Source organism: Mobula hypostoma, chromosome 9 (genome assembly GCF_963921235.1).
Source record: "Mobula hypostoma chromosome 9, sMobHyp1.1, whole genome shotgun sequence".
NCBI lineage: Eukaryota > Metazoa > Chordata > Chondrichthyes > Myliobatiformes > Myliobatidae > Mobula > Mobula hypostoma.
Window position 1 is genome coordinate 49602651 of NC_086105.1, and position 19169 is coordinate 49621819.

The window sequence follows — 19169 nt, forward strand, 5'->3', positions numbered from 1 at the left end:
AAGCCACACTCAGGTTGGAGGAACACCACCTTATATTCCATCTGGGTAGCCTCCAACCTGATGGCATGAACATTGACTTCTCTAACTTCCGTTAATGCCCCACCTCCCCTTCGTACCCCATCCATTATATATTAATTGTTTTGATGATGACATAGGTGGGAGGAGAAGATGGCGGCACGACGCAGCTCGCAGTGGCCACTCCGGTGGTGATGTCTATTATTTGTCAAGTAGGGTGCCGTGCACAATCCTGATTTGATGGAGACGGATGTGAGAGCACGGGGGAACATCTGGTGAAACTTCTGAAATGCCTGCTTGGCATCTGTTGCTACTGTATGGTCCAGAATCTCCGGAGAAGGCCCCAAGTCCTCGGCTTTACGTGTTGCTCGGTGGCCGGGGCGGGGTCGAAGCACTCAGCAGAGAATGGTGCTCCAAGAGGCTGTATCGAAGGGGCTGGCCAGAAGCTCAAAGTTTTCGGATGGACTCAAGAGTCAGCTGTGGTCAGGTGCTTCCAATGCATCAGCAAGTTGTCAGCACATGGAGGTTCATGGCGGGGAGAGTTTCTCCCTTCTGCCGCCTGCGTTAGATGATGAATCGATCGGGACCTTGAGACTTTTTTTTTTACCATGCCCATGGTCTGCTCTTTATCAAATTATGGTATTGCTTTGCATTGTTGTAACTACATGTTATAATTATGTGGTTTTCTCAGTTTTAGTCTTGGTTTGTCCTGTTTTTTTTTGTGATATCATTCTGGAGGAACACTGTATCATTTTTAATGCATGCATTTCTAAATGACAATAAACGAGGACTGAGAGTCCTCATAATCTAATTAATTTTTTTCTCTGTCTCTTTTTCCCTCTGTCCCACTCACTATACTCCTTGCCCATCCTCTGGGCTTCTCCCCTCCCCCTTTCTTTCTCCCTAGGCCTCCCATCCCATGATCCTCTCATATCCCTTTTGCCAATCAACTTTCCAGCTCTTAGCTCCATCCCTCCCCCTCCTGTCTTCTCCTATCATTTCGGATCCCCCTCCCCCTCCCACTTTCAAATCTCTAACTATCTCTTCTTTCAGTTAGTCCTGACGAAGGGTCTCCGCCCGAAATGTCAACTGTACCTCTTCCTATAGATGCTGCCTGGCCTGCTGCGTTCACCAGCAACTTTTATGTGTGTTGCTTGAAATTCCAGCATCTGCAGATTTCCTCGTGTTTACAATTTTCTCTATTCTACTCTAGACCCCTTCCTGGATTTTGATGGGTTAGGAAAGCAACTGTAAGCTCATTTAAAAAGGAATAAGGTGAGGAGAAAAATGTTTTAAAAGGTCAGGGAAGTATTTGTGATATCCAACCAGTATCCAATCACTTTTGGAAGGTAGACGTGGACATTTAGTGAGGACAGGACAAAAAAAAAAGAATAAAATTAAAATTGGGAATTAATTACTCCAGGATGCTGAATTTTCACATGAGGCAGATAAAATGGAAAAGCAGGGATAATCCTGGTGATCAAGAATGGGAGGAAGGCAGCAGAGAGAACAGACTGGAGAAAACCAAGAGGGAATACCAATTTCAGTTGAGTTAAGAAATAACTAAAGGTAGAAAACTACAGTGGTAATGCAGGGCAAAGCACAAAACAGTAAATTAAGGACACAATAAGGGTAAAACAATAATCATGAGACACCTAAGCTTCACAGAGACCAGAGAAAAACAATTGAGAAACAGCACAGAGAACAAATTCATGAAATGCACCTGAGGTGGTTTGTTAGATCAGAATATTAAAGAATTTATGGGAAATAGGCTATTTTAAAACCAGGACTATGAATCAAAATATTGTAGAATTTTGGAAATGACTTGGTTCAATTCAAGAGCTGGGCCGTGAATCAAACAAAGCAAATTACAAAGATATGAGGCACAAGCTGGCTTTTATGCACTGGAAAACTACATTATTAGGCATAACATAAACAATGGCTAACATTCATAATAAAACACAGAACAGTTAAGCACAGGAACAGGCCCTTCAGCCCACAATTCTGTGCTGAACCAAGTACATTAGTAATCTAATGGCGAACTAAACAAATCCCCTCCACTGTCACAACATCCATATATTTCCATTTCCTTTGCATTTATGTGCCTATCTAAACATCTCTTTAAAAATCTCCAATGTATCTGCCTCTACCATCATCCCATTCCAGGCACCCACCACCCTGGGCAAAAAAAAACTTGCCCCTCCCATCTCCTTTGAAATTACCCCCTCTCACAATAAAGCATGTCCTCTAGTATTAGACATGTCAACCTCAGGAAAAAAATACTGTCTGTCTACTCTATCTATACCTCTCATAATCTTATAAACCTCTTATCAGATCTCCCCTCAGCCTCTGCCACTCAGAAAACAACCCAAGTTTGTACAACCTCGCAGTAGAGCACATACCCTCTAATACAGGCTGCATCATAGTAAACCTCTTCATTACCCACTCCAAAGGCTTGACATCTTCCTATAATGGGCCGACTGGTACTGTATGCAATGCGCCAGATGCAGCCCAAATAGAGTTTTATAAAGCTGCAACAAAACTTCTTGACTTTTGAACTCAATGCCTTAACTAATAAAAGCAAGCATGCCATTTGCCTTTTTAACCACCCTATCAACCTGTGTAGCCACTTTCAGGGAGCTGTGAACTTGGACGCCAAGATCCCTCTGCTCATCTGTACTGTTAAGGGTTTCTTTATGCTTGACCTTCCAATGTGCAACAATTCACATTCAGCCAAGTTAAACTCCATCTGCCATTTCCCTGTCCAAATCTACAACTGACTTTTATCCTGCTGTACTCTTTGCCAGTCATTCACACTATCCACAACACCAACAATCTTCGTATCATTTGTAAACTTACAAATCCATCCGTCTATATTTTCATCCAGGTCAGTTATATACATCACAAACAGCAATTAATAATTTATGTGCAACAAATATATCCTTTTGAGGCACAAACACCCAACAAGAAAAATGGCTGAGCTATGCACAACCATACAAACCATGTTTGATCTTTCTTTTCTTCATATTAGTAATTATTATTGTCACGCACCACAATACAGTGAAGTACTTTTGTTTGCTTGCTATCCATAGAGATAATTTCAAAACACACATAAATTGAAATATTACAAAGAGAAAAGCACAACAGCATGCAGAATATAGTGTTACAGTTACAGAGAAAGGGCAGGGTAGATCGACAATAAAGTGCAAGGGCCACAACAAGGCAGGCTGTGAAATGAAGAGTTCATCAACGAAGATATTTAAACTTCTAATACATTAAAAATAATTGAAGAAATACATAAAAGAAATCATTGACACTGCTGTGAAGTCTAATTCTGGATGGCATGGCTGGAAAATTGGAAACATAGCTAACTAGAATAATGTTAAGAAATACTTCTACATGTAGATTGGGAAAAGTTTGGGTGACACATACAAAAAGCTGGAGGAACTCAGCAGGCCAGGCAGCATCTACGGAAAAGAGCACAGTCGACATTTTGGGCCAAGACTCTTCATCAGGACTGGAAAAAAAAAGATGAGGCGTCAGAGTAAAAGGGTGGAAGGAGGGAAGGAAGAAACACAAGGTAGTAGGTGAAACAGTCAGGGGGTAGGGGTGAAGTAAAGAGTTGAGAAGTTGATTGGTAAAAGATGCAGGACTCGAGAAGGGGGAATCTAATAGGAGAGGACAGAAGGCCATGGAAGGTGCTTCAAAGAGCACCTACACTCTGTCTGCCAGAAAAAGCGGGATCTCCCAGTGGCCACCCATTTTAATTCCACTTCCCATTCTGATATTTCAATCCACGGCCTTCTCTACCGTTGCGATGAACCCACACTCTGGTTGGAGGAACAACACTTTATATTCCCTCTGGGTACCTTCCATTTTCTGCTTTCTGCAGGGATTGCTCCCTATGCAACTCTCTTGTCCACTTTGTCCCTCGCCACTGATCTCCCTCCTGCCACTTATCCTTGCAAGTAGAACAAGTGGTATACCCGCTTCTTACACCTTCTCCCTCACTACTATTCAGGGCCCCAAACAGTCCTTCCAGGTGAGGCGACACTTCACCTGTGAGCCTATTGGGGCCATTTATTGTATGTTGTGCTCCCAGTGTGGCTTCTTGTATATCGGTGAGACCCAATGTGGACTAGGAAACCACTTCACTGAGCACCTACACTCTGCCCCCCAGAAAAAGAGGGACCTCCCAGTGGCCACCCATTTTAACATAGAAACATAGAAAACCTACAGCACAATACACTTCCCATTCTGACCTGTCCAGCCATGGCCTCCTCTACTGTCACGTGAGGCCACAGTCCGGTTGGAAGAGCAACACCTTGCATTCCGTTTGGGTAGCCTCCAACCCAATGGCATGAACACTGGTTTTTCAAACTTCCGTTAATCCCCCCATCCCTTTCTCTATTCCCCATTCCCATTTCCCTTTCTCACTCCTTGCCTGCCCATCACCACCTTCTGGTGCGCCTCTCCCTTTTTCTTTCTTCCATGACCTTCTGTCCTCTATTAGATTTCCCCTTCTCCAGCCCTGTATCTCTTTCACCAATCCACTTCCCGGCTCGTTACTTCACTCCTCCTCCCACCCACCCACCCCCCCCCCCCCCAGTATCACCTATCACCTTGTGTTTCTTCATCCCCTTCCCTCCCCCAAACTTGACTCTGACCCCATGTTTTTTCTCAGGTCCTGCTGAGGGTCTCAGCCTGAAACATTGACTGTACTCTTTTCCATAGATGCTGCCTGGCCTGCTGAGTTTCTCCAGCACTTTTCATGTGTAACTTGGATTTCCAGCATCTGCAGATTTTCTATTCTTTGTGACAGGAAAGTTTGGGACTTTTTCTGCAAAAATGCTCATTTCCATATTTTAAAATAGCAAGTTCTCTTGCTATTTTAAAATATGAGATTGAGCAATTTTCATTCATGGATACTAAAGGATAGACAGAGAATAAGGTAGATATATGGATTAGGTCTCAGACCATCCAAGATTTAATTGAGAGATGGAACTATTTGCTGAACCTAAGTAGCCTATTCCTGTCCCCATGTATTCACAACTAGTGCACTAAGTGTTCAAATCAATAAAATGATTTCTCATTCAAATACTGTGTTTCCTCACACACACAGAACACTTCATTCTTTTTAATCCCTCCAACTTGCCCACTGCAAAAGAACTCTGGAAACATGAGATCCCTTGCTTTAGCACAAAGCATCCTTTCTATTATTGATGATTGACATTATCTAAGAGTTGCTGGGTAACAGGATATACTGCTACTAGAAACAGAGAGCTTATTTTCCTTTTGAGTGTTTAAATTCCACATTTTCTAAACAACGTATTCATCAAGATAAGCAAAAACTCCATTTGGAAATTGGACTATTCTAATGACTACATAAGAGAGAGCTACATTTTCCACCAGCATCAATTTTTCTTTCCTTCTTTTGTTTAGTTATTGTCTCCCTTTTCCATTATGCAAGTCACATCACCAAATTCCAACATGTTTCTAAAGTTTTCAACCTGAGAAACATCATCTTCCGAGGACATAATATATCTGGGCAAGTTATTCCGTTACAGTTCCTGGAGCAAGATCTCAGAAAACATACTGTTTGATTTAACAATACAGAAGCAAAAATATAATAGATAGTGGAAATCTGAATTAAAAATAGACCCTGGAAATACTTAGATTACATAGGTCTGTCACAGAGTTTACTTCTTTTTATCCTCGCAGCCTTTCCATTATTGTTCAACTGCCATTCTCATCAACCTGACTGTAATTCAACCAAAACAGATTTCTGTTGCATGGATGAATGAGACAAAAGAGACTTAGCAGCCTTTTGCTAGGATGAAATAAAATGCTTTTTCCCTCCTCATGTCTTTACTGCTTAAATTATTACACTATCTGCATCTGGTGACCATGTGTTCTCTATCTCAGAGAATGACATCAGAACATCTTTCAAGGTGAACCCTTTCAAAGAGTCAGATGGTGTGCCTGATATGGCACTGAACACCTGTACTGACCAACTAGCTGGAATGTTCAAGGAAAACTTCCAAGCTCTCATTGCTGTGGTCTGAGGTTTCCATCTGCTACAGGAGGGCATCAGTCATACCAGTGCTACAGAAGAGCAGGGTGAGCTGCTCCAGTAGTGATCGCTTTCACATCTACTGTGATGAAGTGCTTTGAGAGGTTGGTCATGGCTAGAATTAACCCCTACCTGAGCATGGTCCTGAACCTACTGCCACAATACATCAGCTGCAAGTTCACTGGCTTTCCAATTGACTTTGGAATACCTAGACAACAGCAAAACATATGTCAGGCTACTGTTTATCGATTACAGCCTGGCGTTCAACAGCTCACTACTATTCGACGAGCTGAAACCTAGGTATCGGTACCTCCTCCAGCAACTGGATCCTTAACTTCATCAGGCAACCGTAGTCAGTGCAGATAACAACTCCTTCTTTTTCACAACCAACACAGGCACACCTCAAGGATGCAAGCTTAGCCTACTGCTTGACTCTCTACACTCATAACTGTGTGGTTAGGTACAGCTCAAACTCCATCTTATAAATTCACCATGACATCATGCTGTTGGCAGCATCTCAGATTGCAATGAGGTGCACAGGAGTAACAATAACTGGCTAGCTGAGTGATGTTGCAATTCAACTTCAGAACGACCAAGAAATTGATTGTGCACTTCAGGAAGGGGAAGTCAGGAGAACACACACAGCAATCCTCATCTACGGGTCAGTGTTTGAAAAGGTGAGCAGCTTCAAATTCTGGGGTCAATGCCTCAGAGGAATCCATCACAACAGCAGCTTTACCTCATTTGGAGTTTGGGGGGACTTGTTTTGCCACTAAAGACTAGCATATTTCTGCAGATGTACAGTGGAGAGCATGTTAACTGGCCGCATCATAGCCTGGTATGGAGCCTCGAATACACAAGATCACAAGAGGTTGCAGAGGGTTATAGACTCAGCCAGTTCCATCATGGGTACAACCCTCCTTGCCATCGAAGATACCTTTGAGACATTCTCACCATTCTTCTTGTGACTACCATCAGACAGGAGGTACAGGAGACTGAAGACAATCAACATTTTAATAACAGCATTTTTCCCTTTGCTGGCAGATTTCTAAATGGTCCATGAATAGTAACTCACTATTTATCTTATACACTGCTCATTTATTTTTGTAACTTAGTAAATTTTGTTTCATGTTTTACAGGAACAAGTTGAATCTCCTTCTGGTATAGGAGCAGTCGAGCCTCAGACTAGAAATCCCAACAGAGGATTGTGAGAACAGCTGAGAGGATTTCCCTACCATCCATCGGGGACATTTATCAGGAGCGTTGCATACGCAGAGCCCTTAGAATTATTAAGGATCCCACCCATCCATCCAGCATTCTCTTTGACTTTCTCCCATCAGGCAGGAGATTATGATGCATAAAAACAAGAACGGTCTGGATGAGAAACAGTTTCTTTCCCCAGGCCAATAGGCTTCTGAACTCCCTGCCTCATTGTATTCGAAGCGCCACTGGTTAATCTGTTCCGCACTTTACAATATTTAATATTAATATACTTTAGTTGGTTATTTATGTGTGATTCATCTGCAGATTTTATCCTTATCTTCATAAGTTATCGTATGTATGTGTACTACTGTGCTTTACATCCAGGTTTGGAGAAACTTTGTCTCATTTCTATGTACATTATATAGTTATATACATTATATACATGTATATATTTAAATGACAATAAACTTGACTTGCACTGTATTGCTGCCGCAAAACTACAACATATGTCAATGATAATAAACCTGATTCTGATTTATCAAATTCATGACCCATTAGACATCGTTCCTTTTGTTTTTCTTATAAAGTTACTGTATGATAAACCTGATTACTATTTCCTTACATACAGCACCAAATTCTTTTCAAATCCAACTAGAGTCCTTCACCATAAGCTCTGCAATTAGAAACATCAATAGACTTTGATTTATACAATCTCTTACTTTTTGTCGTTGTTGAATGTTGCTCATGGTGTCTGGCTGAAACTCCAGCTTGTCTGTTCGGCAGAACTTCCAGTACAGAATCATGATGATGATGATGACCACAATCACTGGTACAAGCACAGCTACAATGATCCACAAACTCTTATTTTCCTCTGTTGGAGATGAGGTCGGAACTCTCTCTACCGCTATAAAAAGAAAATTACGACCAAATGAGGCACCTAATGAAACTCTTTAAAAAGAATTATATTCCTAAATTCTCTGATAAAGCATACACTAGTACGAATTATTTCATTTTCACTCATATTTAACACAAGTACAATTGATTGCACTAAACAATATAGATACTGCTTGGACTAAAATTATACACAGTGACTTTTGGATTCTGAAAGACTTTACGGGACAAGTGATTAGAGCTAGCAGTGTGGTCTTCTCTCTTTTTCATTTTGTAGCACATACAGATGGCATAATGGTGCAACAATTTGCTCCACCGCCTCTTAACTCTATATACACAGGTTGGATCCTGACCTCGAGTGCTGTCTGTGTAGAGTCAGCACAATTTCTCTGCATTGACATGGGTTTCCACCAGGTATTCTGGCTTCCTCCCATGTTGCAACGACCTGCTGGTAGATTAGTTAGTTAGTTAAAATTATCCTTTATGATTAGGCAAGGAGAAAAGGAATTAAAGAAAACAAATGATGTACATATGAGAGAAAATAAGTTGCAGGTCTACAGGGAAATCAGGGAGGAATAAATAAGTAATTGATGGGAATATTATAAATCCAAGCAAGTTTAAAATTTGCCCATTTCACACGGTGCTCCTGGAGCACAATCTTGGACTCACATGCCCCATATTAATGCATTATATTCAATCAGTTTCTTAATATTTCCAGGATATCATTGCTTACATACCGTAAATGTTTACATTAGCATACCTTGAATAAGATCACATGAGTATGTTACTTGCAAGAGTTTACCAAATTGTTAATTAACTCAATGCAGCTTAAGGCAACTTGATAATTGTCACCTCTTGCAACAACTTACAATTTATTGAGGCACATTACTAGACCAACCAAATGGTAGTGGTAGTGGAGGGGTATTCTACGTACAACTTTACTACTAGTCAGTGGGAGAATTATTTTGTTCAAATTCTCCATTATTCTTCTGAATTATTGTTGTTCTCCATTATTCACTCAGGAAATTAATCACCCAAAATATGAAGTGAAAATTCACAAGATCTTTAATTATTTTGCATTTGGAGTAGACATGTCTTACAACTAGAAAATATTTGGTATAAACAGTCTATCAATGTATGGTTTAGCGATTCAACCCAGAAGTATTGCATACTGTGCCTTGAAGAAGTATTCAGCCCCCAGTCCTTTGTTCACACAAATGGGTATCACAACTAGGGATTTTCATCATTTTAACTAAGAATTTGTATTTGTAAATCACGTGCTCCTTTTTTTGTAAATGGCACAGCCCAAAAAACTGGGAAAATTGTAAGGAAGGAAAACTAAAAATTCAAAAACTGAAATGTCAGAAGTTCAAAAATATTCAACCACTTAGTTGAACTAACTCTCGCAGCTACTACAACCAGTAGCCTTTTTGAATAAGTCTCTATTAGCTTTGCACAACACGATGGAGCAAGATTTGCCCAGTCTTCATTACAAAATTGCTCAAACTGTGTCTAGTTAGTGAATAGTGATAGACAGCAATATTGAGGATTTGCCGAAGATGTTCAACTGCATTAAGGTCAGGACTCTGGCTGGTCCACTTAAGGACATCAATTTTCTTCAATTGAAGTCACCACATGGTTGCCCTGGCAGTGTGCTTTGAGTCACTGTCCTGCTGAAAGACGAACTTCTTCCCCAGTTTAAGCTTTCTGGCAGAACTAGCAGGTTATTATCCAGGATCTCTCTGTATTTCGCAGCATTCATCTTTGCTTCAATCCTGACCAGATTTCCAGTCACTGCTACTGAAAAGCATCCTCATAGCATGATGGTACATCCACCATACTTTACAGAAGGGACGGTGTTACGTGATTGATGCACAGTATTGGATTTACACTACACAACTGCTTGTTGAGGCCAAAAAGTTCCAATTTAATCTCATCCAATCACAAGATCTTCCACATTTTTACAGTATCTTCTACATAACACTTCACAAAGTCTTTACGGGCAAGGATATGCACTAGGTCTTCTTCCCTGCCACTCTTCCATAAATACACTTTTTTGTGCAAGACCTTAGAGACTGTCAAGCCATGAACTCCATCGCCAGTTGCAGCCACTGACTTCTGCAGCCCACTCACAGTAATTACTGGCATCACAGTAACCTCAGTAACAAGTGCAATTCTTTTCTGGCAACTAAGATTAGAGAAGTGGCCTGACCTAGGCAGTGTGGCTATGGTTTCATACTTTTTCCCCCCACTTTTTTTTTAAAACTATGGATTACAGTGAGCTCCAAGTTATGTTCAGTGCCTTTGAGATGGTCTTGTATCCTTCCCCAGATTTGTCCTTCTCTATTTTCATTTCCTTGACTTCTTTTGAATGTGCTTTTGTCCTTCATTTGTCTTCAAGGCGGGAAGAGAAGATGGTGGCACGTCGCAGCGCGTGTAGCCTCTCCGGTGAAATGACATTGTATTGTTAAATAGGGGCCGTGCACAATTCTGATTTGATGGAGACAGGCATCAGAGCACGGAGGAACATCTGGAGTAACTTCTGAAATGCCCGGTTTGCTGCCGCTGCTACTGTGCGATCAGGAATCTCCGGAGGGAAGGCCCCAAAATCCTCGGCTTTGCCTGCTGCTGGCAGCGAAGCGTTTAGGTTTGGTCTGTTGAACGTCTACCATCCTGTTGGACCTTGGAGAGAGAGGGTGCATTTGCAGCATTCTTATGAAATCATTGAAAACAGGTGATCCTCCAGTTTATTAAATCAAAAAACCGGGTGAACTGGTAAGCTAATGAGGAAAGTTAGATTAGTAATTACAAAGGGAATGTATACTTTTTCATCCTTAATTTCAGTTTTTAATTTCCAAAGAGATCCTACCACCAAACATCTTTACCTCCCCACCCTCTCCACTTTCCGCAGGGATCACTCCCTCCCTCCCCACTAATTTCCCTCCCGGTACTTATCCCTGCAAGTGGCCAAGGTGCTGCATCTGCCCATACACCTCCTCCCTCCCCTCCATTCAGGGCTCCAGGTGCAAATCAGCTGGGGCCGTCTACTGCATCCGATGCTCCTAATGCAGCCTCCTTCACATTGGTGAGACCCTTCGTAAACTGAAGTATCATTTTGTGAAGTACCTCCACTCCATCTGCCACAAGCAGGACTTCCCAGTGGTCAAACATTTTAATTCAGATTCCCATTCCTGTTCTGACATGTCAGTCCATGGCCTCTTTTATAATATAATTTTTATTGAGTTTTCAAAAAGAATACAGATAGGAAAACAGATTATTATCTGAATGGTGGCCAATTAGGAAAAGGGGAGGTGCAACGAGACCTGGGTGTCATTATACACCAGTCATTGAAAGTGGGCATGCAGGTACAGCAGGCGGTGAAAAAGGCGAATGGTATGCTGGCATTTATAGCGAGAGGATTCGAGTACAGGAGCAGGGAGGTACTACTGCAGTTGTACAAGGCCTTGGTGAGACCACACCTGGAGTATTGTGTGCAGTTTTGGTCCCCTAATCTGAGGAAAGACATCTTTGCCATAGAGGGAGTACAAAGAAGGTTCACCAGATTGATTCCTGGGATGGCAGGACTTTCATATGAAGAAAGACTGGATGAACTGGGCTTGTACTCGTTGGAATTTAGAAGATTGAGGGGGGATCTGATTGAAACGTATAAGATCCTAAAGGGATTGGACAGGCTAGATGCAGGAAGATTGTTCCCGATGTTGGGGAAGTCCAGAACGAGGGGTCACAGTTTGAGGATAGAGGGGAAGCCTTTTAGGACCGAGATTAGGAAAAACTTCTTCACACAGAGAGTGGTGAATCTGTGGAATTCTCTGCCACAGCAAACTGTTGAGGCCAGTTCATTGGCTATGTTTAAGAGGGAGTTAGATATGGCCCTTGTGGCTACGGGGGTCAGGGGGTATGGAGGGAAGGCTGGGGCGGGGTTCTGAGTTGGATGATCAGCCATGATCATAATAAATGGCGGTGCAGGCTCGAAGGGCCGAATGGCCTACTCCTGCACCAATTTTCTATGTTTCTATAATACATGAAAAGATAAAATCTACCCTCCCCCCCCGCCATATATAGTCCTGCCTAAAAAGAAAGAAAAGAGAAAAAAAAGAGCCGCCTGGGTATTGGAAGGTTTCCACATGCTCCATGGGATTCAAAATAAATTTGGTATAATTATTCGTTACTTTCCCCAAGGGACCAAGATCTTTATCGGAGCACTTAAATATGCCATCCTATCTTTTGTAAATAAGGGTGCCAAATATTCAAAAATGTTACATATTTATCTCTTAAATTATAAGTAATTTTCCACCTGTGCCAAGATGAGGTCATTCTCAGGGTGGAGGAGCAACATCTTATATTCCGTCTGGGTAGCATCCAACCTGATGGCATGAATACTGATTGCTTTCTCCCCTCTCCTCCTCTCTTCTTCTATTACCCACTCAGCCTCCTACTTCTTTTCACCTGCCTATTGCTTCCCCTCCTTCCCTTTCTCCTATGATCCACTCTCCTCTCCAATCAGATTCCTTCTTCTCCAGCCCTTGACCCATCTCATCCACCTGGCTTCACTAATCACCTTCCTGCTAGCCTCCATCCCCTCCTCCTGCTTCATTCTCAATCCTGAAGAATGGTCTCTACCAAAACATCAACTATCTATTCATTTCCGTGGATGCTGCCCGACCTGCTGAGTTCCTCCATTTTCCTCCATGTGCTGCTTGGATTTCCAGCACCTGCAGACTTTCTCATGTTTTTAACTTTTAGTAAATTGTTGACAGGTTTTGGAATTTTTCTTTTGATTTGACATGATACATAACATTGGGTAGATTAGCTCAAAAATCCAACTTCAATATATTTTAAATTTTGAAAATGAGAGTAAAATTTCAAAATTGTTGTGGGGGTTGAATACTTCTTCAAAGCACTGTATACAGTTCATGCTAGAATCATTTGAGGGTTGAGTGAAAGTGTAAGCACTACATCAGAAGACAATTTTAACTGCGACTTCAATTCAGAACTGAGGCAACATTACAAAATCCCATAAATAACAGACTGCTCTCTTTTTCCGTCCATTGTTCAGGTGATGTCAAGTCATAAATAAGAGCTTGGAATTTGGCCAGAGACCTACACATTCTCCATCAATCAAAACAAACTGCGGATCTTTGCTCTGTGCAAATCATCGGTGTTTACATTACAAAATTGATTGACTGTAAAGCATTTTGGAATGTGATAAAGTGCATTATTAATTGTCCTCTTTTAGCATTGTCTATCATTTCAAGATTAAGCACAAATGCAGATCAATCCAGTATCATAGGAATTTCAAATGCCTCTGGAACAATGAAATAAACCATAAATGTGTCCAGATAAACCTTATAATACCACCAACAAAGGAATCACTTATTTGAATGGTCTGCAGAAATAAATCAAAAGGAGCTGAATTTGTTTATTATTCAAGAAAATAGAAACAACTAAAATTCTTTTCATTCAAGGACAATGAGCCATTTATGACAAGTACCTAGGTGTAGCAATGAAGTTGATAGAGGCAACAGTACCTGGTACTTGGTGAGAAAGCACAAGGTTTTGGTGTTTGGTAGTTTTGATAGTCCAAGATACCCTGTAAACAAGTCCCAGGCCACAGACCCTTAAATTAAGATAAACTGTTCCTGGCATTGATAAGGTGCCGCCTGACTTTCTCCCGAAAAACTGAAGTTTTTAAACACACATTAAATGTGTTCAAGTTTACAAACTGCCAATTTTCTTGCATCAGAACTGATTTGAAGAGGCCAATGCATGACTTCTAAAATTACAATTTATTACAATTGCAAGTTATTAGGCTCAATCTTTTCAATATAATTTTCTCACATTCTTTAGCCCTTCTGTGGGTTGTAATCCACTAATATTCCCTGGATTCTGAAGTAGCGTCACAGCATTGAAAAGCAGCAAATATAATGGAGGGATTCAGAAAGGAATAAACTATGGTGCAGTTATAGCTTAATATGTAACATTGGGATCTTACATAAAAGGGTACTACCAGTATATTTAGAGAAACTAGCACAGGAGGTCACAGGTTTAGGTGAAAGGTGAAACAGTTATAGAACACTGCAGCACAGAAACAGGCCTTTCAGCCCACCTAGTCTGTGCCAAACTATTAATCTGTCTTGTCCCTTTGACCTGCTCCTGGACCATAGCCCTCCATTTCCTTCTCAACCATGTGCCTATCCAATTTCTCTTATGTTTAAATCAAATTCACATTCACCACTTCCAGTCAGCTTGCTCCATTCTCTCACTACCCCAAGCAAAAGAAAATTTCCCCCTCATATTCTCGAACATTTCACCTGTCACCCTTAACCCATGATCTCTAGTTGTAGTTTCATGCAACCTCAGTGGAAAAAGCATGCTTGCATTACCCCGTCTATACCCCTTAATTTTGTATACCTCCATCAAATCTCCCCTCATTCTTCTACACACTGGGGAATAAAGTTCTAAAATATTCAATCATTTCCTATAACTCAGGTCCCCAAGTCCTGGCAACATCCTTGTAAAATTTCAACCATCTGTTATCAGCCTCCTGCTTTTCCCATGAAGCCAATTCATTTACCTCATCTTGAATGCCAAGCGACCAAACCTTCTTGAGCAACCTCCCATGTGGATCCTTGTCAAAAGTCTTGCTAAAGTCCATGTAGACAACAGCCACACACTTGCTTTCATTACCATTCCTGGTGACTTCCTCGAAAAATTACTAGATTGGTTGCACTTGACCCACCATGCACAAAGCCATGCTGACTATCCCTAATCAGTCCATGTCTGTCCAAATACTTATTTATATCTGGTCCTTTAGAATACCTTCCAATAACTTACTGTGGCTGTCAGGCTCATTTTCCTGTAATGTCCTGGTTTATTTTCAAAGTCTTTCTTAAACGATATTAGCTCGGCAACCCGCCTGTGTCTAGGAACGCTGTAAATATCTCTGCTAAGGCCCCTGCAATTTCTGCACTGGCCTCTCACAGGGTCTAAGGATACACCTCGTCAGGCCCAGAGGGGTTATCCACCCTAATTTGTCCCAAGACAGTGATCTTATAGGGTCCATGCCCTCTCTGCTGCATTGTCTCAAATCTATGACTCATTGTACAAACACAGATGCAAAAAAATACATTTAAGATCTTCCCCATCTTTTTCACTCCATGCATAGATGATAACTCTGACCTTCCAGAGGATCAATTTTAACCCTTGCTATTCTTTTGTTCCTAATATATCTGTAGAAGCCCCTGGAATTCTCCTTCACCTTGTCTGTTAGTGGAACCTCCTGATCTTTTAGGCCTCCAGATTGTCTTCTTAAATGTTCTCCCGCATTTCTTTTTTCCTCAAGTACCTCATTTGCTCCTTCCTGCCTATACCTGCTACGCACCTCCTCCTTTTTCTTAACCAGGCCCTCAACATCTCTTGAAAACCACGGTTCCATTAACCTGTTCTCCTTGCTTGTATTCTGACGGGCATATAAAAACTCTGTGCTCTCAAAATTTCACTTTTGAAGACCTTCCACTTACCAAGAACATCTTTGCCAGTAAACAACCTATCTCAATTAATCCACACTTGCCAGATCTTTTCTGATACCATCAAAATTGGCCTTTCTCCAATTTAGAATCTCAACCTGAGGACCAGACCTAATTTGCTTGAAACCAACTGCACTATGATCACTAGATAGAAAGTGTTCCTCTACACAAGATTCTGTCACCTGCCCTGTCTCATTCCCCATTAGGATATCTAGCATCATACTCTCTCTAGTTGGGACCTCTATTAAGGAAACTTTCCTTGACACATTTAACAAACTCTTTCGCATCCAGCCCTTTTACAGTATGGGAGTCCCAGTCAATGTGTCAAATTAAAATCACCTATTATCAGAACCTTATGTTTCATGCAACAGTCTGCAACCTCTCTACAAATTTGCTCTTTTAAATCTTGTGGACCGTTGGGTAGTCTCTAATATAACTGCTGGATGGTCTTTAATAAAATCCCATTAACACGGTCATACTTTTCTTATTCTTCATTGCTCCCCATAAACTCTCAGTAGATGAGCTATCCAGTCTGTCCGAAATGAGAAATGTTGCGACATTTCCCTGACTAGCAGTGCCACGTTTCTCCCCTTAATCCCTCTCACTCTGTCACATCTAAAACAATGGAATCCTGGAACATTCAGTTGCCAGTCCTGCCCCTACTGCAACCAAATCTCACTAATGACTACAATGTCATAATTCTACATGCTGATCCATGCCCTAAACGCATCCATCTTTCCTACAATACTCTTTGCATCGAAATATACAACTCAGAACATTACTTCCTACCATGCTCAACCTTTCAATTCCTGCCAAAGTATGTAGGCTGAACAAAATCTTTCCTCACAACTACTCCACTATCTGATATGGTGCTCTGGTTCCCATCCCACTACAATTTTAAATTATACCCTGCACCTCCTGCCCCTCCCCCTCCCTGGTGAAGTACTAGCACCCCTTCCTGGATTCTGAGGGGAATCTTCTTCACACAAAGTGTGGTACAAATGTGGAATGAGCTGCCAGCAGAAGTGGTCAATGTGAATTTAAGACAAGTTTGGACAGGTACATGGATGAAGGGGGTATGGAGGGATATGATCAAGTAGTTGAGACCAGGCAGAAAGTCAGGTTGACATGGATGAAATGGGCCAAAGGGGCTTTTTCTGTGCTATATACTCTATGACTCTACTTAATAAGGTGCCGCATAAAAATTTACTGTATAAGAGTTTGCAGATCGGGGTTCTCATCGAGTTTCTCATACAAATGGAGGGTGCAATAGTTCGATCTAAAACCAGTGTATTATGCCTAAACAAGGGAGGCTACAATCCGATGAGGGAGAAGTTGGACAGGGTAGATTGGAAACACATTCTATATGGTGGGATGGTTGAAGAACAGTGAAAGACTTTCAAAGAGATTTTTCATGGTGCTCAACAGAAGTACATTCCAGTTAAAAGCAAGGACAATGAGGGTGGGGAGAGCCCGCCATGAAAAACTAAGGAAATAAAGATGGCATCAAACTTAAAGCTTGTGCATACAAAGTTGCCAACGGTAATGGGAAACTGGAAGATTGCAAAAACTTTAAAAAGCAACAAAGAACCACTAAGCGAGCAATAAAGAAAGGAAGATAGATTATGAAAATGAACTAGTACAAAATATAAAAACGGATAGTAAAAGATTTTGTAATTATATAAAAAAGGATGGCAAAGTGAATATAGGTGCCTTGGAGGACGAGAAGGGGTCATTGATATTAGGTAATGAGGAAATGGCGGAAGTTTTGAATGTCTATTTTGTGTCAGTTGTCACGGTGGTGTAACATGCTGAAGAGAGATGACATGGATGTGATGGGAAATGAGGACCTTGATACAATAGGTATGTTGCATCCAGTATTATTTCCAGTTAGCGGACGATTTCCTTCCACACCGCTCTGACGTACTGGGAAATGGTGTACGAGGCAAGTTACAGCAGTCGTTTGTCATTTTAGCTATCAATAAAGAGGTAGTGCTGAGCAAACTTGTGAGCCTAAAGATAGAAAAGTCCCCTGGTCCTGATGGGATGCATTTCAGGGTACTGAAAGAAATTGCAGAGGTTATAGTTGAGACTCTGGTGATAACTTACCAAAATTCTCTGGACTCTGGGCAGGTCCCAGCAGATTGGAAGAAGGCAAATGTCTTGCCACTGTTCAAAAAAAGGATGTAGGCAAAAGGCAGGTAACTATAGGCCAGTTAGTTTAACATCTGTAGTTGGGAAAATGCATGAAGCTATCATTAAAAGAAGAAATAGCGAGGCATCAGGAAAGAAATGGATCCATCAGGTAAATGTAGCATGAGAAGAGATTGAGGTGCCTGGTACTGTACTCACTGGAATTCAGAAGAGTGAGAGGAGATCTTATGAAAACATATAAAAATATAAAAAGGATAGATAAGATAGAAGCAAGAAAGTTGTTTCCACTGGTAGTTGAGACTAGAACCAGGGGACATAGCCTCAAGATTTGGGGGAGTAGATGCAGGACGGAGATGAGGAGGGACTGCTTTTCCTAGAGAGTGGTGAATCTGTGGAATTCTCTGCCCTATGAAGCAGTGGAGGCCACCTCAGTAAGTATATTTAAGACAAGGTTAGATAGACTTTTGCATAGTAGGGGAATTAGGGGTTATGGGGAAAAGACAAGTAGGTGCAGACGAGTCCATAGCCAGATCAGCCATGATCTTATTGAATAGTGGAGCAGGTTTGACGGACCAGATAGCCTACTCCTGCTCCTATTTCTTATGTTCGTAATTCTACAGGCATCTTCTGCCAATTAGGAACTCAGTTCACAGTATGTTTCTGACATGAACTGATTGGATTATGGACAGGTCACAGTAATAGAACCCTACCTGGGGTGGATCTCTATGCAAGGAATTACATTCTTGCATTGGAAACAATGCAGAGAAGGTTCACTGCATTGACGATTGGGTGAAGAATGATGTCAGAAGACGTGTAGAATAGACTGTACCTACACTTATTTAGAAGGATAAGAGGTAATTTTATGGAAATAGTTTTGAGAGATATATACAGCACATGTTGGTTGCTGGAAGAGGTTTCTGCATTCAGGTTTTCTCGAACAAAGAGCATGCTTACAGAATAAAGAACTAGCCAGCTAAGGTGAAGTTGAGGTTTTTTTTTTGTTGAGTTGTTGGAATTTTCTTCTCCATGTGCTGTGGAATTGGGAGTCATTGCATATATTCAAGGTACAGAGTGACATTCGTATAAAGCAGTCATTGGTTATGGGAACATGATGTTAACACCAGTAGTTTACAAATTGATCTTGTTGAATCTCAGTGTTGGACTGAAGGACTGATTGTCCTGCTCTTTCGTCTGATACGGCTGGATTAATACGAAATTCCGCAAGGGACATTACTGTACAAGCACCATCACCTCAAACTTACCCTGGTTTAAGGGGTAGCCTGAAA

At 41.3% G+C, this 19169-nt stretch overlaps 1 protein-coding gene across 1 annotated transcript in view; it reads right to left on the bottom strand.

Moving 5' to 3' along the window:
- si:ch211-1e14.1 (UPF0606 protein KIAA1549) overlaps positions 1-19169 on the bottom strand; it is a 280906-nt gene that overhangs the window by 54506 nt on the left and 207231 nt on the right. The window contains exon 10 of the mRNA XM_063059529.1: positions 8011-8195. Coding sequence (XP_062915599.1) covers positions 8011-8195 — 185 coding nt within the window. The remainder of the gene's footprint in view (positions 1-8010; positions 8196-19169) is intronic.